This window comes from Thalassophryne amazonica, chromosome 9, assembly GCF_902500255.1.
Source record: "Thalassophryne amazonica chromosome 9, fThaAma1.1, whole genome shotgun sequence".
Classification (NCBI taxonomy): Eukaryota; Metazoa; Chordata; class Actinopteri; order Batrachoidiformes; family Batrachoididae; genus Thalassophryne; species Thalassophryne amazonica.
Genome location: NC_047111.1, coordinates 57,615,858 through 57,640,192, shown reverse-complemented (window position 1 = coordinate 57,640,192; position 24,335 = coordinate 57,615,858). Strand labels below are relative to the sequence as shown.

Below are 24,335 nucleotides of genomic sequence, written 5' to 3'. Positions count from 1 at the left end.
GTCCAACTGTGGACAGCCAAAAGCAAAAGTCATAGTACTTCAGTGCTACAATCTGACGATATCTTATTAAAGCCACTCAGAAATGGCAAATAATGTTCTTGACTCTGTGTGTTTTAGTCGTGATGGAGCGTCTGGTGAGCGAGCTGGGGTCTCTGCTGAACATGCTTGACCAAGAGACGGTCAGCACTGCGACTGCTGATAAAATGGCATCTGTACGCAACCTCTTGGAAACACTGCCACCATCAGGTAGAGAACAGGAAAGAGGACAGATAATGTAGTGCAGCAGATAGCTGAAACAATCCTTCAAATGGTGATGCAAGCACCAAATTCGGCACAAATACTCCTTACTCTTTTGAAAAAACTGACTGGCCACTTGAATTTTCAATAGGCAGCCAGGTAGAGGTCAGTTGAAGAATTACACAGGGGTCAAAATTTGAAAATGTTCAAATCGTATTGAAAACTACGCCACATTATTTGTCTAATCATAAATATTCCAAAAAGGTATAGTGTGGACTATCTGTGACTAAATGTTATGGAGTTATGGGGTAAAAACAGCAAGAATGGTGACAAAGGTCAATTTCAGTATGTACAGGGGTCAAAAGTTAAAGTTGCTTCAATTTTGGTAAAACGTGGTGCAAATTATTGGACGAACTAATAGAATGAATAAATGGAATAATTTTGACTGTGTTGAATGCTTGGTCTCCAAAATAAAGGTCAAATAATGTCGACGTCCATTGGATTGTATGACATGTGACATATGTTACCCTGAAACGTGATAACTAAGCACAACACATGGTGCAAACTATTCCTTTTTAAAACCATATTGACCAATAATTCTGTTATCTACTGCACTAATGTCACTGTTTACTGACAACCTATCAGGTCAATGCCATAAAAGACATCAAATAACTCAAAGCAGAAGAGGAAAATGTACTGTTAATTAATGTCTTACTACATTTATGCCAAGTCAGTTTCATAGCTTTTGTCAAGTGAGTCAACTAGACTGACTTTGCTGTTCCATAAACATAAAACCTTTAAAACTAGACAACGCTGTACTCAAATGATGTATAAACCCTGTGACATCAAATCTTCACTTACAGTTGATCCTTGTTTGTCAGAGTAAGTCCAAAGTGTAAGACAGGATAAAAGGATTAATGTAAGCGGATAACAACATGTAAAGTTTAGAGGATAATAGGAGGAAGAGGTTATCAAAAGTAGAACAGGAAGTCATCCTGATTCTTTGGATGGCTTTTATTATGTAGGAACTAATATAGTGAGTAAAATAGTCCAGGCTTGATTCTCATAATGTCTCACTTGTCTATTTTCAAACTGTGTTAACACCAGCTAATCTGCTGACCTCAGTCTAAACCTCAAAGCTAACCACAGCCGTGGTCCTATTTTTACTGCTAACACAGCCGTAATATTAATGTGAGCATTCTTCTCTGCAGGCAATGGATCAGACGTCTACATGAACAGCTGTCTCTATGGGAATGGCACCAGTTTTGTAGAGTCTCTGTTTGACGATTTTGGTGAGTCGAGGACACCTTCACTGTCGTATGGAGACATCATGTTGTATATTTCAAATCCGTATACCCCATTGCGTTGCTACATATTCCTGATTTTCCTGCAGTCATTCATTCATTCATTTTCTTTACCTGGTTATTCCAATTAAGAGAGTTGGAGCCTATCCCAACAGTCATTGGGCAAGAGTCAGAGTACATCCTGGACAGGCAATTGCAGGCATATATTAGGCATGTGAATCTCATCACTGACAACGATTCAATACACATCTCAACACACTACCAGCGATACGATACATATAGCGATACATGACGATACGATGTAATACGTTTTACCCCTGTTCCTGATTCAATGCGATTTGATATGTATTTGATGGCGATTCAGTTCCTCACAATGTGATTTGGTGCAGTACGATAATTTGTTTTACTCCTTATAAACAGCTAATTTTCCAGATTCAACATTAAGGAACAGGAATCAGTTCCCTCATATTTGGAACCTGTTTGATCACACTGTCAGAACAGTAAGACATCATCACTCTCAATGACTGACTTAACTTGAGTCACTCATTGACAGAGTACTGTCTTGGCAAAAGTAATCTGAGATAGTTTTCTTACCAGTTTTGCCGAGTTAGGGGGCGCAGTGGCCAAAAAAACAAAACAAAAAAAAACAAAAAAAAAACTAAATAATTCCAAATGCCTGATTTAAATGTTTTAGGTGCATCAAAAATCTGCTAAAATTGCTTGTGCTGTTGTTGCTGGCCTACATTTTGAAATAGATTTGTTGTGGTAGAAATGTGCTTTTCTTTCTGGCTTCCATCCGTGGTGCATTCAATGTGCGTTGGAAAAATCGATGCAAGCATGCAGCAACTGATCCATCGCGATTTCATCTGTCAGTTGAATAGATGCACACTGAATGGATCGATAAACTCGCATTGCGCACGTTTGTATCAAGATACCAATTTGTATCGATTAATCTCCACATCCCTAATGTGTGTGTGTGTGTATATATATATATATATATATATATATACACTCAACAAAAATATAAACGCAACACTTTTGGTTTTGCTCCCATTTTGTATGAGATGAACTCAAAGATCTAAATCTTTTTCCACATACAAAATATCACCATTTCTCTCAAATATTGTTCACAAACCAGTCTAAATCTGTGATAGTGAGCACTTCTCCTTTGCTGAGATAATCCATCCCACCTCACAGGTGTGCCATACCAAGATGCTGATTAGACACCATGATTAGTGCACAGGTGTGCCTTAGACTGCCCACAATAAAAGGCCACTCTGAAAGGTGCAGTTTTATCACACAGCACAATGCCACAGATGTCGCAAGATTTGAGGGAGCGTGCAGTTGGCATGCTGACAGCAGGAATGTCAACCAGAGCTGTTGCTCGTGTATTGAATGTTCATGTCTCTACCATAAGCCGTCTCCAAAGGTGTTTCAGAGAATTTGGCAGTACATCCAACCAGCCTCACAACCGCAGAACACGTGTAACCACACCAGCCCAGGACCTCCACATCCAGCATGTTCACCTCCAAGATCGTCTGAGACCAGCCACTCGGACAGCTGCTGAAACAATCGGTTTGCATAACCAAAGAACTTCTGCACAAACTGTCAGAAACAGTCTCAGGGAAGCTCATCTGCATGCTCGTCGTCCTCATCGGGGTCTCGACCTGACTCCAGTTCGTCGTCGTAACCGACTTGAGTGGGCAAATGCTCACATTCGCTGGCGTTTGGCACGTTGGAGAGGTGTTCTCTTCACGGATGATGCGAAGGAGATGTGTTGCACTGCATGAGGCAAATGGTGGTCACACCAGATACTGACTGGTATCCCCCCCCCAATAAAACAAAACTGCACCTTTCAGAGTGGCCTTTTATTGTGGGCAGTCTAAGGCACACCTGTGCACTAATCATGGTGTCTAATCAGCATCTCGGTATGGCACACCTGTGAGGTGGGATGGATTATCTCAGCAAAGGAGAAGTGCTCACTATCACAGATTTCGACTGGTTTGTGAACAATATTTGAGGGAAATGGTGATATTGTGTATGTGGAAAAAGTTTTAGATCTTTGAGTTCATCTCATACAAAATGGGAGCAAAACCAAAAGTGTTGCGTTTATATTTTTGTTGAGTATATAAAGTATTTCTTAAATTTACTTTAGAAATATTTTACTTTTGTTCAATAACAAACATCAGAAGCTATGACATTTTAATATTTTGATCAGATGACCATGACGTTATAGGCATTGTATTTGAAATTGTTCATATTAAAGGTGCAGCTCCATTCAATTGTACACAAAATTAATCAGATTTATTTTGTTTAATTTGAATTATATAGTTCCTCTATTTCTGAGATATATCACAAACTCACAGCTAATTTTATTGCTTCATGACATTTTGCAGATTAAATGAATGGAAAAAGTAGTGCAAAGTCAAAATTGGTGAAATCCTCCACATTTTGTGTTTCTGTTGCAAAAAATGTAGTTAAATAAAATCAAAATAAACGTGAATCACTTCACATTTATGCTGATATTATTTCTAAATCAATTCCAAGTTTGTCTTCAATTTAAAACTCGAGGTGAAAAAACCCCATCTTCAATGAGTAAAAGTCCTACCATGTATTGTTTCTGTCTGTGCAACTAAAACAGGTGATTTCACTGATTTGCCTGAAGAGTTGAACTATTTATAATCAGCTGGTTTTGTGGGTAGATGGAAATATGTGGCAAGACTTTGACTCACTGAACCCGGGGTTTCCCACCTCTGCTTAAAACGTGCTGTTATAAGCTACTCTTTACAAGAAGTAGACACAGGAGATCTGTATGAGTTTGGTCTTACCTGTGTTTAACTGGTAAAACTTTCATGCAAAATATGTCCAGATTTTACCACAGATCTTCCCAAAAGGATCTCTGGTGGCCTAACTGTGTCCTCTCTCTGTTTACATTTTATGATGGTTTTCAGCACTCTAATTACAGTTGAAATTCTGCCACATTTCTTTGACTCCATGAAGCTAACGCTAGCATCTGTCATGTAGCGATGCCCTTTGACCCTCGAACGGCATGTTCGGAAAATCAGTTTCCCAGTGTGTCATGACATGCTGTTGCTACAGTTTTTATCTGCATGGTTCAAAAATCTAAATTTTTTTCCAGACAAGGTTAATTTTGAAAATATTGGCAATATAAGATGGGAAATATTTATTGAATACCAAGGCTTAAAATGATATTGGTGCTGAAGAAATGTTTCATGTAAAAGAAAATAATAATAAAATGCAAAGGGTTTACCAATTTAAAGAAAACCCCTGAACTTTTTTGTTTTGTTTTGGGGTTTTTTTTTGGGGGGGGGGGGGGGGGGTTAACTAGTGTTACATATTATACAAATAATGAATGTTTATGAGTGCAATGGTAAGCGTATGTCATCTTTCGCCGCATGAAATATGCATACCATTGCACTCATAAGCATTCATTATTTGTTTTGTATAACACCTAAAAGAGATCCTTGTCATTTTATATTTTAGTAATTTATAAACAAGAGAAAAGGGACTTACATTTTGAGGTCAAGAGGTTCCAAACAGTCCAACACAAAGTTTAAATAGCAGTCCAATCCAATCCAATCCAAAATTGTTCTTAGTCAACTTGTAAAAACAGTTCAAAAAACAATTCTGACGATGTAGTCCATACCCGATGCCATGCATTGACTTCTTCGTGTACAGACTGCCATCTGCTTTTGTCAGTCCAGCAAAAAAAAAAAAAAAAAAAAAAATCGCTACAGAAATTTTTCACCAGACAGCACTTCTACTTCACTTAGAGACGTACACGTGAATACTGCAAATGGCTTACTGCGTAATGGATTAGTTTTTTTTGTGTGTGTTAGAAGAATGAGCACCATCAATAAGCTTGTTCAAATCATCATCTGTCATCAAAACTAAGCACTGTCGCTGTGTCAAAGGGTGCAAGAGTGCTAGTGTGAGCGCGTGACCCCTCAATGCTTGATTGCTGCATGCACGCAAGCGCAGTACGTTGTGTTTTTACGTTAAGGTGGTCGCGGCCTGCAGTGGTGCAAAACATATGGAAGAAAAATTGCACGGTAAATGGAATAAAATTGCAAATGGGAGAAATAATATCGCATGACATGAAAACCACCAATCAAATGACAAGGATCTATTTAGGTGTTATATAATTGCAGGTTACCAGGCTGCACTTTAGTCCTGCTACTACATACCTTACTGTGTTTGAAAAGAAGAAAAAAAAAATTGTGATAAGTGCTGTACTGTCAAAATTTGATGATGTTTGATATAAAAATAACATTTCTCAATGACAAATGAAAAAAATAACTCTGAAAATGTGATGTGCACTTGCCTCCTCCAAAATTCCAAAGTAGGTAATTGGGGATTTAACAGTTTGTTCTGCTCTCTGGTGTACTGCTACTGTCATAAATTTGTTTTAAAGAGAGTTTCAGTATGTGCTTCTGGTCAACATCTGAGATGGAAAATATCTATAAAACTGAACTACCATATGTGCTGAGAAAGAAAGAAGGTAATATTTTCAGGCTGTAAGAGGCTCCATAAATATGATAAATTGATCAGATGAATATTGATCATATTTTCACTTACTGCTTTTGAATTCCGATCTGACACAAGAGCCTACTTTAATTTAAAGCACATTTACGCTACAACAGACTTTGTTGTTCTAGCAGACTGTGATTTGCACATGCTCAGTGCTTCTCCAGAGGAGCAGAAGGAGCAGAAAGAGGAGAAGACTCATCCTAATAAATCAGTAAGTTATCTACAGTGTTTGTCTGTTTGTCTGCTGAACCTTCTGCCTAATTTAAAAGAAAATAAAATTATTACTTCAATTGGACAGACGCCGACTGACACGCCCCCTCCTCTGCCAACCACACCCCTTCCTGATGACTACTATGAAGAGGCTGTTCCTCTGGATCCTGGATCCACCCCTCAGTACTTTACCACAAATACACACAGTCAGTGCTGCACACACACAGTCAAAACTTGTGCACACTAATTCAGAGCTATGTTGAAAGTCTTTTTTTTGTGTCACATCACATCTTCTTTCCTCCTCTCTGGTAGCCTCTAGGAATTCTGTCGAGGATGCCTACTATGAAGATGCGGACAATAGCTATCCCACCACCAGGATTAATGGACCTCCCAAAAACTCCTGTGAGCCTGCTTTTGCCCTGCCCTTTACTCATTCTTTAGACATCCAGACGAGTGTGAGAAGCCGTGTTCTGAATTTGTATGATGTGCGCTTTATTAATCCGTCACATTTTTGTCCCCCAGACAATGACTCAGATGCTCTGAGCAGCTCGTACGAGTCATACGAAGAAGAGGACGAGGAGGCTAAAGGGCAGGACCAGCCTCAGAGGTGGACGGCTGAGGGGAGCTCAGATGGTCCAGTTAGAGACTGCCGCATCTGTGCATTCCTCCTGCGCAAAAAACGCTTTGGCCAGTGGGCGAAACAGCTGGTTGTTGTCAGAGACAGTAAGCTGCAGGTAAAATATGGAGCCAGTATTTCAAAATAAAGGAAATAATTCAGGGTAAAGAGAGGGTTATTTGACAGTATGACAATTGGCGTCCTCCTTAGTCGTTCATTAAAGCACGCCTCTGCTTGGGGTCGACAATCTGTTGAGGATGTCGGACCATATCGTACAGTGACCCCATACACTCTTGGATTCTTGATCTTGATGTCAACTTTCTTTGATTCTCTGTTAAATGGGGAAAATCACAAATATCCCTTAGGCAAGGTCCCTCATCCCCAAGTTGCAAGTTGTGCAGTGGAGCATAATTCTGTATCTGGAGCAGATTCTGCATCAAGATTTGACTTTATATAGGCTTTGAAGGATTATGTAAAAAAAAAAAAAAAAAAAAAAAATACTTCACAGATTCTCACCATATTTGCACCAAAGATAGATATTAGGGCATGGAAGACTCCACTGAATTTTGGAGCTGTTCTGGATGTGGATTCTGGATCAATATGCAGGTTCTGCAGCAGAAAGATACGGCATCACGATGTAAAACCAAGATCAGGAAGGCACTAATTTATTTCAGCTTGTGCATTAAATATCAGATTACAACATCTTGGACAGTCGGGCCATTCTGGATCATTATGCTATTATTGCATTGTGTTGTGGAATCTGGGTCCAGGTAAAGTCTGGGTCACAATGTGACTTGCATATCTTTTATTTTGAGTCCTCATCAAACCTTGACGGACATCAGAAATCTACGATTGCTCGTTATTAATAATTTATTAAATGCAGCTTGGAGGTGCAATTAATAAACTAACTAATTAAATTAACCAGAATGGGCAATGTTCAAAGCTTCCATTGCTGAAGCTGCAGCAGGGAGCTGTGGCCTGAAGGTCTTAGGTCCCTCAAGGAGTGGCAACCCTCGAACACCGTGGTGGACACTGGTGGTCAGGGAAGCTGTCCGACTGAAGAAGGAGTCCTTCCAGGATGTGTTATCTCAGAGGACTCCAGAGGCAGTTGCAAGGTACCGACAGGCCCGAAGAGCAGCAGCCTCTGCTGTGGGGGAGGCAAAGCAGCGGGTGTGTGAGGAGTTTGGAGCAACCATGGAGAACGACATTCGGTCGGCACCAAGGTGCTTCTGGCGGACCATGAGGCACCTCAGGGGGGGAAAATGGGGAACCATCCAAGCTGTCTACAGTAAGGATGGGACTCTGTTGACCTCAACTGAGTATGTAATCCGGCGCTGGAAGGAACACTTTGAGGAACCCCTGCATCAGACCGGAGTGCCCTCTATAGTAGGGGCAGAGCTGGAAGCTGATGGAGGATTTTCATCAATTTCCCTGGTGGAAGTCACTGAGGTAGTCAAGCAACTCCACAGTGGCAAGGCCCCGGGGGTTGATGAGATCCATCCAGAAATGCTGAAGGCTCTGGGTGTGGAGGGATTGTCTTGGATGAGATGCCTCTTCAACACTGCGTTGAGGTCTGGGACAGTGCCTAAGGATTGGCAAACTGGGGTGGTGGTCCCCATATTTAAAAAGAGGGACCAGAGAGTGTGTGCCAACTACAGGGACATGACACTACTCAGCCTCCCTGGTAAAGTCTACTCCAGGGTGCTGGAAAGGAGGGGTCGGCCGAGAGTCGAATCTCTGAAGAGGAACAATGCAGGTTCCGTCCTGGTCGTGGAACAACCGACCAGCTCTTTACTCTCACAAGGATCCTGAAAAGTGCATGGGAATATGCCCACCCAGTACCCCGGGAGATACTGTGGGAGGTGCTGCGGGAGTATGGAGTGAGGGGGTCCCTTCTCAGGGCCATCCACTCTCTGTACTCGCAAAGCAAGAGCTGTGTTCAGGTGCTCGGCAGTAAGTCGGACTTGTTTCCGGTGGAGGTTGGCCTCTGCCAGGGCTGTGCCTTGTCACCAATCCTGTTTGTGATATTCATGGACAGGATATCGAGGCGTAGTCGGGGGGAGGAGGGTTTCCAGTTTGGCGGGCTCAGGGTCTCATCACTGCTTTTTGCACATGATGTGGTCCTGTTGGCTTCATCGGGCGGTGACCTCCAACACTCACTGGATTGGTTCGCAGCTGAGTGTGAAGCGGCTGGGATGAGGATCAGCACCTCTAAATCTGAGGCCATGGTTCTCAGTAGGAAACCAATGGATTACCTACTTCGGGTAGGGAATAGGGCCTTGCCCCAAGTGAAGGAGTTCAAGTACCTCAGGGTCTTGTTCACGAGTGAGGGAACGATGGAGTGTGAGATTGACTGGAGAATCGCCGCAGCAGGGGCGGTATTGCATTCGCTCTACCGTACTGTTGTGACGAAAAGGGAGCTGACCCAAAAGGCGAAGCTCTCGATCTACTGGTCAGTCTTCGTTCCTGCTCTCACCTATGGTCATAAGTGTTGGGTCATGACCGAAAGAACTAGATCTTGGGTACAAGCGGCTGAAATGGGCTTCCTCAAGAGGGTGGCTGGTGTCTCCCTTAGAGATAGGGTGATACATTCGGTCATCCGTGGGGAGCTCGGAGTAGAGTCACTACTTCTTTGCGTTGAAAGGAGCCAGTTGAGGTGGTTCGGGCATCTGGTAAGGATGCCTCCTGGGCGCCTCCCGAGGGAGGTGTCCCAGGCACGTCCATCTGGGAGGAGACCCCGGGGAAGACCCAGGACTAGGTGGAGAGATTATATCTCCACACTGGCCTGGGAACGCCTCGGGATCCACCAGTCAGAGGTGGTCAATGTGGCACGGGAAAGGGAAGTCTGGGGTCCCCTGCTGGAGCTGTTGCCCCTGCGACCCAAACCCAGAAAAACGACTGAAGATGAGTGAGTGAGTAAATGCAGCTTGAATAACTGTTGATAGCCGATTTACTTATTTTGAGTCTTTGTTTCTTAAATATTAAAATTCTCTGATTTCAGCTCCTTAAATATAAATATTTTCTGGTTTATTTTAATAGTTTCTTCACTCTTCTCTAACAGTAAACTGCATAATCTTTGGGGCTGTGGACAAACAAAACATTCAAAGGCATCACCTTTGTCACAGGAAAAAAATTCATACAATTTTTCCGACATTTTATGGACGTAACAATTAATTGCTTAATTGAGAAAATAATCAATGATGGTAATTATTGTTAGTTGCAGCCCAAGTCTGCATCAGAAGGAAAAAGTTTACAGAAATACAGTTCACTTTCCATTTAATTGGATGTCAATGTTGATCCAGACCAAAACATGTCCTACAATTCTCCTAATTTGTCCAACAGTGCATATGTCCTCCATTTTTTTCATCAAGACATGTATTTTTAAGTTACAGTGCTCCCTCCTTTATCGAGGGAGTTACGTTCTAAAAATAACCCACGATAAGCGAAATCCGCAAAGTAGTCAGCGCTATTTTTTACAATTGTTATAGATGTTTTAAGGCTGTAAAACCCTTCACTACACACTTTATACACTTTTCTCAAGCAGCATTAACATTTTCTCACTTTTGTCTCCTGTGTAAACACTCTCTTTTTTCTTCTGGGCGAGAAGATTATAAACAGACACACACAGAACTCTCCCTTCGCTCACTGCCTCCGGAGGTACCAATGCGGGACCCACAAAGAATCCAAGTCCTCTCTCGGTGGCCACGGAGCTCTGCGGCTGCGGTCAACATCCGCATCAAAACAGCGAGCCTAGTCTCTGGACCTGTTGTCAGATTTGGCGCAGCTCCGCACAGCAGACAGGAGGGCGGTGTGAGTGGCCCGCTGCTGCGTTTACCGAGCCCGCAGACTCAGTAAGCGCATCGGAGGCAGTGAGAGCAATCGCGGTGATGCCAACCGGTGCCGCGACCTGCCCGCCTGATAAGGACGCAGAACACAATGCGCTGTTAAAAAAAAAGTATGCAAAATTGCACTAAAAAAAATCCGCGAAACTGCGAGGCCATGAAAGGTGAACCGCGTTATAGCGAGGGACCACTGTATTATGTAAAATGATTTTAAAAACCTATTATTTTGAATTACTAAAGAAAGTGAAAACAAGCACGCATGGCAGTAAAAGCATATCTTACTTGCAATTAATGCAATTTTTAATTTAAAACTTTAGAACTTTGGGCCCTTTGGAAACTTTGGCTGTACCTGTTACAGAAGAACATGACTGGAAACTTTAAACAACTACAGTGTGGAAAATAAGTATTTGACCCCCTGTCAGTTTTGCAGGTTTTCCCACCTACAAAGAATGGAGAGGTCTGTAATTTTTATCATAGGTACACTTCATCTGTGAGAGACGGAATCTAAAAAGAAAAAACAGAAAATCACATTGTATGATTTTTAAATAATTAATTTGCATTTTATTGCATGAAATACTTATTTGAACACCTACCAACCAGCAAGAATTCTGGCTCTCACAGACCTGTTAATTTTTCTTTAAGAAGCCCTCTTATTCTGCACTCTTTACCTGTATTAATTGCACCTGTTTGAACTTGTTAAACGGATTAAAAAACACCTGTTCACACACTCAATCAATCACACTCCAACCTGTCCACCATAGCCAAGACCAAAGAGCTGTCTAAGGACACCAGGGACAAAACTGTAGACCTGCACAAGGCTGGGATGGACTACAGGACAACAGGCAAGCAGCTTGGTAGAAGACAACAACTGTTACGATTATTTATTAGAAAGTGGAAGAAACACAAGATACTGTCAATCTCCCTCGGTCTGGGATTCCACGCAAGATCTCACTTTGTGGGGTAAGGATGATTCTGAGAAAGCTCAGAACTACACAGGGGGACCTGGTCAATGACCTGAAGAGAGCTGGGACCACAGTCACAAAGATTACATTAGTAACACATGATGCTGTCATGGTTTAAAATCCTGCAGGGCAGCAAGGTCCCCCTGCTCAAGCCAGCACATATCCAGGCCCGTATGAAGTTCATCAGTGACCATCTGGATGAACCAGAGGAGGCATGGGAGAAGGTCATGTGGTCAGATGAGACCAGAATAGAGCTTTTGGGAATCAGCTCCACTTACCATGTTTAGAGGATGAGAACAACCCCAAGAAAACCATCCCAACCGTGAAGCATGGGGGTGGAAACATCATACTCTGGGGGTGCTCTTCTGCAAAGGGGACAGGACAACTGCACCGTATTGAAGGGAGGATGGATGGGGTCATGTATTGCGAGAGTTTGGCAAACAACCACCTTCCCTCAGTAAGAGCATTGAAGATGGATCATGGCTGGGTCTTCCAGCACGACAATGACCCAAAACACACAGCCAGGGCAACTAAGGAGGGGCTCCGTAAGAAGCATTTCAAGGTCCTGGAGTGGCCTGGCCAGTCTCCAGAACTGAACTCAATAGAAAATCTTTGGACGGAGCTGAAACTCCATACCTGAAAGATTTGGAGAAGATCTGTATGGAGGAGTGGACCAAAATCTCTGCTGCAGTGTGTGAAAACTTGGTCAAAAACTACAGCAAACGTTTGACCTCTGTAATGGCAGACAAATGTTTCTGTACCAATTGTTAAGCTCTGTTTTTCTAGGGGGTCAAATACTTATTTCATGCAATAAAATGCAAATTAATTATTTAAAAAAATCATACAGTGTGATTTTCTCTTTTTTTTTTTTTAGATTGTCTCTCACAGTTGAAGTGTACCTACGATAAAAATTACAGACCTCTCCATTCTTTGTAGGTAGGAAAACCTGCAAAACTGACAGGGGGTCAAATACTTATTTTCCCCACTGTATTTACCATGTACCATGTGGTACCTTAAAAGGGTTGCATTCTACATATGTCTTTCCAGCAAACAGAAACGGGTCACCAGCAGCCCGGTATACGATATCTAGATAAGTAATGTACAGGCACAAAAATCATACTTCTGCTTTTTGTCACATATGAACTGAAACCTATAAAGGAAGAATGTACAGTGAGAACATGCATATTTCAGAACACGCATACACACGTTTTAAAGCAAGCATATGGTAAAGATTAAATGAAAAATAGCCAAAGACTGAATTTAATCTGAAATAAAGCAGCCAATGTCACATTTGTTGCATTGGTTTTCATTAAAATATTATTTCTGTTCCCTTTTCCATCTCAAATGTGATACCAGTAGTGGAACTTTCAGTGTCTGATGATACCATTTTTCCTGTCTTACAACAACTAATCAGTTAATAAATACATGTGTCTGGATGAGCTTTGTCAACCTGGTCATCTAACAAAGCATCAACTCAAGTGTGAAACAAAATTTTTACTCCAAAAAGGAAAAGATACACAACTCAGATGTGCAGTAGACAAGCTGGATTGGATTTTGTTTTTCATTGTTGTTGTTTATTTGTTTGTTTGTTATCAGAGCAATACTGTTCCAAAATATCAACCTAGAGCACTCCTAATTAATATGGGTTTTTTATTTTTGGATTTTCTGGATTGACTGTGGGATGAGTTTAAAAAAAATTTTTTTTTAATGCATTTAAAAGCGCATCTGTCACATTTCAGAAGGATATTCTGAACTGAATGGGTGACGTAGAAGGAATTCACTGTGTATTTTTTCCTCTCTGTCTATTTGTTTCACAGTGTTATAAGAGCATCAAAGAGAGCACTCCACACACAGAGCTGCCACTCAATCTCTGCAACGTCATCTACGTCCCGAAGGAAGGCCGGAAAAAGAGGCACGAGTTGCGCTTCTCTTTGCCTGGAGGCGAGGCTCTAGTTCTGGCCGTTCAGAGTAAAGAACAGGCCCAGCGTTGGCTCAAGGTACCTTTGCTCAATATATCGCAGGTCTGGATCTGAGACCGGCAGGGGTGGGAGCATACAGCTGGGGAGAAAACAGATGTTTGTGTCTGGAAGTGAGTGGTTTACTTTTCTATATCCAGGTGGTGCAAGATGTTGGCAGCCAGTGTAGCAACACTGAAGGACTGGACGGCTCCACTTCTCCCATTATACAGAGAAAGATGGAGCTTGACAAGGTGTGTGTGTGTGTTACATGTGGTTCTGTGTATTTGCTGAGAACTCCTTGTTCTCACAAAACAGGTTTTAGTAAGAATAGCACAGACTATTCTGATATGCTGACTTGTTTGAGCCCCCATTCCTTAACAGGCAGTGGTGAGTGACCGCCAGGCCTCGACTTTGGAAATAAAACTGATAAACTCATTTCAAGCAACATTAACTCCAACTGCTCTTGCTCCTAATTTCCATCATAGACATAAGATTATTCCCTGCAACAAGCCCAGACATGTCCTGGCAGCAGACTGGTATATTTTACAGTACAAAACAAACTTGCTTTGATCTGCTGTGTCAAAGTAAACCACATTTTCATCGGTTTGTCCTCACGATATGCCTTTTAATTTGTAGATGAACCAAATGCTAGCACTTATTGTTTTTGGATTATTGTGTTAACAAATTGAAGGGATGAACCATTCAGTATCTGCATTGTATTGGGCACATGCCCAGGCTTTTATCACAGCTCCCCTGAAAATGAAAATGTTAGGGCAGAGGGATGATAGAAATTACCCTGTTGGTCTCTCCGTCTGTCAGTCTGTTTATATATCTTGTAACTCCTCATGAACCAGTTTATGGATTTTAATGAACCTTCGCACAGTGGCAGAATGCCATATAAAGGTATGTATTTATAAAAATCATAGGTGTCAACCTGACTCCAGAAAGGGAAATGAGGGTGCAGGTCTCTTTGTAACCACCAACTCCACCAGGTGATTTCACTGGTTAACATCAGATGGGATGAGTTCATCAATGAAATCACCTGGTGGAGTTGGTGGTTTCAAAGAAACCTACACCCTCATTTCCCTTTCTGGAGTCAGGTTGACACCTATGAAAAATACTTCTGGTCTGACACTGTCAAGGGGAGATCATTTTAGCCTTGTGTTTAATTAATGCGTCATATACTGAACAAAAATATAAATGCAACACTTTTACTTTTGTTTTTGCTCCCATTTTTCATGAGCTGAACTCAAAAGATCTAAAACATTTTCTATATACACAAAAGACCTATTGCTCTCAAATATTGTTCAGAAATCTGTCTAAGGCTGGCAGTGAGCACTTCTCCTTTGCTGAGATAACCCATCCCACCTTACTGGTGTGGCATATCAAGATGCTGATTAGGCAGCATGATTATTGCACAGGTGTGCCTTAGGCTGGCCACAATAAAAGGCCACTGAAATGTGCAGCTTTATCACACAGCACAATGCCACAGATGTTGCAAGTTTTGAGGGAGCGTGCAATTAGCATGCTGACTGCAGGAATGTCAACCAGAGCTGTTGCTCGTGTATTGAATGTTCATTTCTCTACCATAAGCCGTCTCCAAAAGCATTTTAGAGAATTTGTTAGTACATCCATCCGGCCTCACAACTGCAGACAACGTATAACCACACCAACCCAGGACCTCCACATCCAGCATGTTCACCTCCAAGATCGTCTGAGGCCAGCCACAGGGACAGCTGCTGCAAACTCGATTTTCAGAACCAAGGAATTTCTGCACAAACTGTCAGAAACCATCTCAGGGAAGCTCATCTGCATGCTAGTTGTCCTCATCGGGGTCTCGACCTGACTGCAGTTCATCATCGTAAATTGAGTGGGCAAATGCTCACATTCAGTGGCATCTGGCACATGGGAGAGGTGTTCTCTTCACGTATGAATCCCGGTTGTTACTGTTCACGGCAGATGGCTGACATCATGTGTGGCATTGTGTGGGTGAGCGGTTTGCTGATGTCAACGTTATGGATCAAGTGGCCCGTGGTGGCGGTGGGGTGATGGTGTGGGCAGTTGTGTGTTATAGACGGTGAACACAGGTGCATTTTATTGATGGCATTTTGAATGCACAGCGATACCATGATGAGATCCTGAGGCCATTGTTGTGCGATTCATCCACGACCATCACCTCATGTTGCAGCATGATCATGAACGGCCCCATGTTGCAAGGATCTGTACACAATTCCTGGAAGCTGAAAATGTTCTAGTTCTTGCATGGCCAGCATACTCACAGGACATTTCACCCATTGAGCATGTTTGGGATGCTCTGGATCGGTGTATACCACAGCGTGTTCCAGTTCCTGCCAATATCCAGCAACTTCACACAACCATTGAAGAGGAGTGGACCAACATTCCACAGGCCACAATCAACAACCTGATCAACTTTATAGGAAGGAGATGTGCTGCACTGTGTGAGGCAAATAGTGGTCACACCTGATACTGACTGGTTTTATGGCTTCCCCAGACCCCCCCAATAAAGTAAAACTGCACATTTCAGAGTGGCCTTTTATTGTGGCCAGCCTAAGGCACACCTGTGCAATAATCATGCTGTCTAATCAGCATCTTGATATGCCACGCCGTGAGGTGGGGATCATTATCTCAGCAAAGGAGAAGTGCTCACTAACACAGATTTAGACAGATTTGTGAACAATATTTGGGAGAAATAGGTCTTTTGTGTATATAGAAGATGTTTTAGATATTTGAGTTCAGCTCATGAAAAATGGGAGCAAAAACAAAAGTGTTGCATTTATATTTTTGTTCAGTGTATTTTTGTTCTGTGATTTCAATCAAATTTCACACAAAGGTAGCACACCATGGGAAAATGTTAATGAGGGAAATAATTGTGATTTGATATCTTCAAGGGAAGCTTATTGGACTTCTGCTTCTTTTTTAAATACATCGTATTTGTCAAAGTTACAGAGGTTGACCACCTTGTTAATTCAGGTGTTTCATCACTAAAGATTTACTACTACTGACACAAAACAAACAAGCAGTATTGCTGAATATGTGGTGATACGATAGAAACACTATATCATACTGGCACACACTTTTTCTTTTCTTTTTGTATTCCATAAAGTCAATTAAACATGACATCATTTGACATCTAACTGCTATGTTGGCACACAACTTTGTAAACTGTGTTTTTTAGTTATTGTTCTCTTGCTTTGTCTATCTCTGCTTACATGTCCAGTAAAGTAAAAATGGTTTCCACATTTCCACTGCCAGGTGCTGCAGTCCGACAGACTGGCATCGGACTCAGACAGTGTGCAGCCTGGAGACAGTCTGTCCACCACACAAGGACCAGGACGGGACACTACAGAGTCAATCAGTAGGTTTTGATGAGATTTTGTTTTGTGGGTGATAAATTATGACACTGTATATTTGGGTATATTTCAGTGTATTGCCATATTTGCACATCTGAGCGCCCTGGGCATTCCGCGCAAAATTTAGCTTGAAGTAGGGGTGGGCATTTGTACGTTTCAATAAAATATCTGATTCCTCACAAATAAAGAATACATCACCAGTCTGTATCTGTTATTTTTTCCGTATCCTTTTTCATTTATTAAATGTGTCCCTTGTCAGCTGAAAAAAGGTGACATGACATTCACAGTCGGTTTTCAATATTAACCACACAGACAATTTACTTCACTGAAACATTTTGCACAGACTTTATATTAAAACAGAAAACTCTGGCTCTCATGGAAGCTTAACAAAGTTCCTAAGTGTTTAAATCCAGGAGACCCTGCAGTTAAATAATGTTTGTTGCTGTCCGTACAAAGCCAGCCATATTGTTCCAGAATACTTTGTTTCTTGCACAAGAGTCTTTCACAATAAGAGCACAGGACAAATGGATGAAGAGAAAAACATTGTGAAAACTAATTTTTTTTTTTTTTTTTTTTTGATGTGTTTTTTGTTTGTTTGTTTGCTTTTTACAATACTCTGGGGGTCATGGAATTCATTTATTTTAGGTGGATATTTAATAAACTTTAATTTAAAAAAATAATAGTTTCATTTGAGGTGGGCATTTAACCAACTTTATGTCTGGCGCAACTTTGTCTTCTCTGCAGCAAAAATAAACTAAAGTGATGTGACATGCATGGTCAGTTTTCAATGTGAACCATGCAGACAATAATTTACTCCACTGAAACATTTTGCACAGAGTTTATATTAATTTGGAAATCTCTGGCAATCTTGGAAGCTTAAAAAAACTCCTACCTGTTTAAATCCAGGCGACTCTGTAGTTAAATAATCAGTTTGTTGCTGTCTGTAATTCCTGCTCATTAAGATGAAAAAAAATCTATGATTTTCCCATCAGCCTCTCACTGAAAACAGTGGAACATCCAGATTGTCGATGACTGTCAACACGTGAAGCCAGTTTTCTCCGTGTTTGATCCAGAAAAGCCTATCTATGTCCCACTCTCTCACACTCCAAACAGCAAACAAATGTCCAGGCAGCAGGAAAGATCTCCATCTGAACTCCATTCTGAACACGCACAAAGCTTTCTGATGAACCCTGCAGACATCAGCTGACAAGAGACTCATTTTGCTGGATGGTTAAAAGGACTTTTGTCTGACAAAAATGAACACAGACTGATATTAGCTCTTTGGGGTTCTACAAAGCTAGCCACGTTGTCACAGAACACTTCCTGTTCCTTGCACAAGAGTCTTTACTTTTCTTTGCTGTGCTCTTACAATAAGAGCACAGCACAAATGGGTGATGTCATCACAAGTCCAACATGGATTAGGAGACAAACATATTGAAAACCCGTTATTTATAATGCTGGGGTCACGGAATTCATTTATTTTAGCTAGGCATTCAATAACGTTTAATTTAAAAATAATAATTTAATTTCTCTTGGGCGCTTAACCAACTTTCTTCAAAAAAGTGGGTGAGCGGATGCTCGGCCCTGAGTCCTCAGACGCGTAAATATGGTATAAAGATATGTAATTATTGTGTTTGTGGATGCATCTTTGAACACACATCAGTGTTCTAATACTTCTGCAATTCCCAGTGTGAAAAGCTTCATGAAATAATACACACTTACTCATCTTCAACCGCTTACCCCAATTGAGGAGTGCAGGGAGCTGGAGCCTATCCCAGCAGTCACAAAGCATGAGGTGGGGTGCACCCTGGACAGGACGCCAGTCTGTTGCAGGGCCACATATAGACAAACAAACACATTCACAGCCGCACACACACCTACGGACAATTTAAAGTTTCCAATCCACCTAACCTGTGTGTCTTTCAATGTGGGAGGAAGCTGGAGCACCCGGAGAGGACCCACACAAACTCCACACAGAAAGCCCACAGGCGGGAATCAAACCCATGACCTTCTCGCTGTGAGGCAACAGTGCTAACCACTAATCCACTGTGCTGCCTGAAACAAAACTTTCATTAAAAAATAAGTAAAAAGGAAATTAATCATTTAACTTTTGCTTGCTGTCAGGAGTATAAATACTACAGTACCACACTAGACTGGAAAATATAAAAATTTTCTTGCTCTTGCAAATCAAGACTAAAATCCAGACTTTCAATAATTTCCTGGACTCAGCCATTAGTGTTTCTGTGTTTGGTGAAAATGTTGAACTGGTGGAGACATTCACTTATCTCAGCAGTGACATTCATGTCTCTGGGTCCTCTGCCTTTGAGATCAAGAGCCATCTGGGAAGTGCTTATGGAAACATGAAGTCACCAGACAGAGGGATTTGGTGACGTGACATTTCTGCAAGAAAATGAAGGTCCAAGTCTTTAGGATCCTGGTGCTACCTGTCATCCTGTATGTTATGACACTGACATTAACCAGTGACCTACCTAATGTCTTTGGTATCAGATCTCTTTGGAGGATCCTTGAATACAACAGGAATGACTTTGTATCAAATGAAGTTACTTAGGGAGACTCAGGTGAGGAGTATTACTTGCACTGTGAGAGAGTGCCACGTGGCGTGCTTCTCTGTGCATGATCCAGCACAAAGGTACCTCAGTGTTGAGGACACCAGCGGCTGCAGAAGGTCCAGGCGACGCCCACGCTTCACCTGGCTGCTGCAGATAGATGGTTACTTTTGAGAGGTGGGGACGGACTGATTGTCTCCCTGTATCGCAACCATCAAGGACAAAAACTGTTTCATAATGTGGCAGCTGGAGATCTGTCAGACCTGATGTGTTGTAATATGATTTGGCTTGTAAATCCTTTGATTATGTATTGCTAATTCTTAAAAGCTTTTTTTGTTATGCCAAGAAAATACTCTTATTGGGAGATTCAGCAGTTGTACACCTTAAGACATCAGATGTCACAATGAGTAAATTCATTTTGTTTTCCCAGGAGTTTGCTGTTTCTTTGTTTAGTTTTTAAAACAGTTAACATTGTTGTGTGGGCCGCTGAAGAGGAGGTACTGCTGGCCCCCCACCACCAGATGGCGCCCTGCTTGAAGTGCGGGCTTCAAGCACGAGAGGGCGTCATAGCAACCGGGAGTGACAGCTGTCACTCGTCATCAGCACCAGCTGTCACTCATCCACATCACATCACCACCACCATAAAGGCGGTAAGGTAACCTTCTCTGCAGTAATTTTCAGTGATTAAACATTGTTCTGTGTGCAGCCGTTTCCTGTGGCTACAGTCTGAAACTGGATTGGCGGATAGTGTGAGTGCGACGTCTTCGCCTCTCACTCCTTCCAGGGAAGTGACTGACAGGAGCTGCATGGGTGATTCTGTGTCTGGAGGTGGAGGTTCTTCCTCCCAGAGGAACTGAGTACGGAGAGATTACTGGGTGTGTATCCACGCACCCACCATTAACTGTTTCTGTTTCTGCCAGCAGTACCAGGTCTGACAGCTGGAGACGGTGGCCACCTGGGACCCAGGACTTGGCGGCTCCGGTGTTCTTCAGATCCGTTGGCGGTGGAAGCTGTGTGGGATCCGGCTCTTCTCTGGACAGACATCTTCTATCCTCGAGCCTGCCCACACGTCACCTTGTGTATGATTAACTGTACTCCTCAACTGCAATTGTCTGTATTCCGTTGTGCAATTCACAACATTAAATTGTTACTTTTGGCTTTATCCATTGTCCGTTCATTACCGCCCCCTGTTGTGGGTCCGTGTCACTACACTTTCACAACAGGATTTCTCAGCCAGCGTCATGGATCCCGAGGGGCGTCAACCATCGCTTGAACAGCCAATGGAAGAGCGAGGTGAACAGGTGTCAGCAGGAGGCGTGTTAGGTGAGCTGCAGCAAATCTTAACCGCTTTCACTGCTCGGTTGGACTTAGTCACTGAGCAGAATGTTATTCTCAATCGGAGGATGGAGGCTCTCACCGCCCAGGTGGAAGCGCATGCTCAGGGCGCTGCTGCAGCACCTCCTCCTGCTGACCGGAGGCCTGAACCAGACATTCCGCTGGTCGTTCAACGACCCCCCCCCCACCATCCCCTGAAGCTTACATAAGCCCTCCGGAGCCGTACCGAGGCTGTGTCGAGACGGGCGCGGACTTCTTAATGCAGTGCTCGCTCGTCTTTTCACAGCATCCCATCATGTACGAGTCAGACGCCAGCCGGGTGGCTTACGTAATAAATTTGCTTCAAGGAGAGGCACGCGCCTGGGCTACGGCGCTCTGGGAGCAGAATTCACGGCTCCTAACGACATATACTGGGTTTGTGAGGGAGTTCAGACAGGTGTTCGACCACCCTCAGAGGCGAGACCGCTTCAAGCGTGCTGCTGTCGATAAGACGGGTGCCGGAGCGCAGCTAAGTATGCAGTCGACTTCCGCATCGCGGCAGCGCGAGCCGGCTGGAATGCTGTTGCGCTCCGCGCCGCCTTTGTAAACGGACTGTCTCTGGTCCTTAAGGAGCACCTGGTGGCGAAGGACGAGCCGCAGGATTTAGACGGGCTTATTGACCTGGTTATACGGCTAGACAACCGATTAACAGAACACCGACGGGAGCGAGACGAAGGGCGTGGTCAGGCACAAGCTGTCCCTCTTCCTCCCAGGTCCGAAAGGGAGCCGTCTTCACCACGCTCCACAGCCAGGGTACTCCACGTGATGACAGCTCCCCCTGCTGCCGTTGTTAGGGAAACGCGCAGGACCAAAATAAGATCAGATCAGAGACAAAGGAGGCTGGTCCGTGGGGAGTGTTTTCTCTGCAGCTCATCCGAGCACACGCAGAAAAACTGCCCCAAACGGTCAAAACAGCAGCACACGTCCTTAGAGACTGGGCTAAGGGTGGGTCATAATACTCACGCGGGGAAACCCCGACGCACGCATCCCAGTTATGATCCTGAGTGGGGATCTAACCCTTCATGCCCCAGCACTGGTGGACACGGGGTCAGAGGGGAATCTCCTGGATAGCAGATGGGCAAAGGAGGTTGGGCTCCCTCTAGTGGCCTTACCGTCAGCACTGTCGGTACGGGCACTAGATGGCACCCTTCTTCCATTAATCACACATCAGACACAGCCAGTGACAATGGTTGTGTCTGGAAATCACAGGGAGGAGATTGTGTTTTATGTAACACCTTCTACCTCCCGAGTGATTTTGGGTTTTCCATGCGTGTTACAGCACAATCCCCGGATTGATTGGCCGTCTGGGGTTGTGACGCAGTGGAGCGAAACCTACCACCGGGAGTGTTTAGGATCCTCGGTTCCACCTGGTGTGACGGCTAAGGAGGAGGTTTTAGTCCCCCCCAATCTGGCGGCGGTGCCAGCCGAGTACCATGACCTTGCTGACGTCTTCAGCAAGGATCTGGCACTCACGCTGCCCCCGCACCATCCGTACAATTGTGCCATTGATTTGATACCGGGCGCTGAGTACCCGTCCAGCAGGCTGTACAACCTCTCATGTCCGGAACGCGAATCAATGGAGACCTACATCCGGGACTCATTAGCTGCCGGGTTGATCCGGAACTCCACCTCCCCAATGGGTGCTGGTTTCTTTTTTGTGGGCAAGAAGGATGGCGGACTCCATCCATGCATTGATTACAGAGGGCTGAACGAGATCACGGTTCGTAACCGATACCCGTTACCTCTGTTGGATTCAGTGTTCACGCCCTTGAATGGAGCTCAAATTTTCACAAAATTGGATCTTAGGAATGCTTATCACCTGGTTCGGATCCGGGAGGGAGACGAGTGGAAGACGGCATTCAACACCCCGTTAGGTCACTTTGAGTACCTGGTCATGCCGTTCGGCCTCAGCAATGCGCCCGCGACGTTCCAAGCGTTGGTTAATGACGTCTTGCGGGACTTCTTTCATCGGTTTGTCTTCGTATATCTGGACGATATACTCATCTTTTCTCCGGATCCTGAAACCCATGTCAAGCATGTACGTCAGGTCCTGCAGCGGTTGTTGGAGAACCGGCTGTTTGTGAAGGGCAAGAAGTGCGAGTTCCACCGCACTTCTTTGTCCTTCCTGGGGTTCATAATCTCCTCCAACTCCGTCGCCCCTGATCCGGCCAAGGTTGCGGCGGTGAGAGATTGGCTCCAACCAACAAACCGTAGGAAACTGCAACAGTTCCTCGGTTTTGCAAATTTCTACCGGAGGTTCATCAAGGGCTACAGTCAGGTAGTTAGCCCCCTGACAGCCCTAACCTCCACAAAAGTCCCCTTCACCTGGTCGGATCGGTGCGAAGCCGCGTTTAGGGAGTTGAAACGCCGTTTCTCGACTGCACCAGTTCTGGTGCAGCCCGATCCCAATCGCCAGTTTATAGTTGAAGTGGACACCTCTGACTCAGGGATAGGAGCCGTGCTATCCCAGAGCGGGGAGTCTGACAAGGTTCTCCATCCATGTGCCTACTTTTCCCGCAGGTTGACCCCGGCTGAAAGGAACTATGACGTCGTCAATCGGGAACTTCTTGCGGTGAAGGAGGCTCTTGAGGAGTGGAGACACCTGTTGGAGGGAGCATCGGTACCATTTACGGTTTTCACAGACCATCGGAACCTGGAGTACATTCAGACCGCCAGGCGTCTGAACCCCAGGCAAGCCCGCTGGTCACTTTTCTTCGGGCGTTTTGACTTTCGGATCACCTACCGCCCCGGGACGAAGAACCAACGATCTGACGCCCTGTCCCGGGTGCACGAAGAGGAGGTCAAGACCGAGCTGTCAGACCCGACGGAAACCATCATCCCCAAGTCCACTGTCGTGGCCACCCTCACCTGGGACATGGAGAAGACCGTCCGGGAGGCCCTGACACGGAGCCCGGACCCGGGGACAGGTCCGAAGGACAAGTTGTACGTCCCACCAGAGGATAGGGCTGCGGTCCTAGACTTCTGTCACGGTTCCAAGCTCTCCTGTCATCCAGGGGTGCGAAGGACCGTGGCAGTGGTTCGGCAGCGCTTCTGGTGGGCGTCTATGGAAGCCGACGTCCGGGAGTATGTCCAGGCCTGCACCACCTGTGCCAGGGGCAAAGCCGACCACCACAAGGCCCCAGGCCTCCTCCAGCCTCTGCCCGTGCCTCATCGCCCCTGGTCTCACATCGGCCTGGACTTTGTCACGGGCCTCCCGCCGTCCCAGGGCATGACTACCATCCTAACGATAGTGGACCGGTTCTCCAAGGCAGCCCACTTCGTGGCCCTCCCGAAGCTCCCGACGGCCCAGGAGACTGCAGACCTCCTGGTCCACCACGCCGTG

At 44.2% G+C, this 24,335-nt stretch overlaps 1 protein-coding gene across 3 annotated transcripts in view; it reads left to right on the top strand.

The window, feature by feature from the left end:
* The window catches only part of LOC117517174 (actin filament-associated protein 1-like 1), a 78,327-nt gene that overhangs the window by 39,923 nt on the left and 14,069 nt on the right, over window positions 1–24,335 (top strand). For 2 of the 3 annotated variants that reach the window (XM_034178102.1, XM_034178104.1), the window contains exons 2-10: window positions 118–246; window positions 1,449–1,529; window positions 6,221–6,303; window positions 6,391–6,508; window positions 6,615–6,704; window positions 6,825–7,036; window positions 13,540–13,719; window positions 13,839–13,931; window positions 16,954–17,056. In XM_034178102.1, coding sequence (XP_034033993.1) covers window positions 118–246; window positions 1,449–1,529; window positions 6,221–6,303; window positions 6,391–6,508; window positions 6,615–6,704; window positions 6,825–7,036; window positions 13,540–13,719; window positions 13,839–13,931; window positions 16,954–17,056 — 1,089 coding nt within the window. The remainder of the gene's footprint in view (window positions 1–117; window positions 247–1,448; window positions 1,530–6,220; window positions 6,304–6,390; window positions 6,509–6,614; window positions 6,705–6,824; window positions 7,037–13,539; window positions 13,720–13,838; window positions 13,932–16,953; window positions 17,057–24,335) is intronic. The other variant, XM_034178103.1, reaches the window with a different exon arrangement.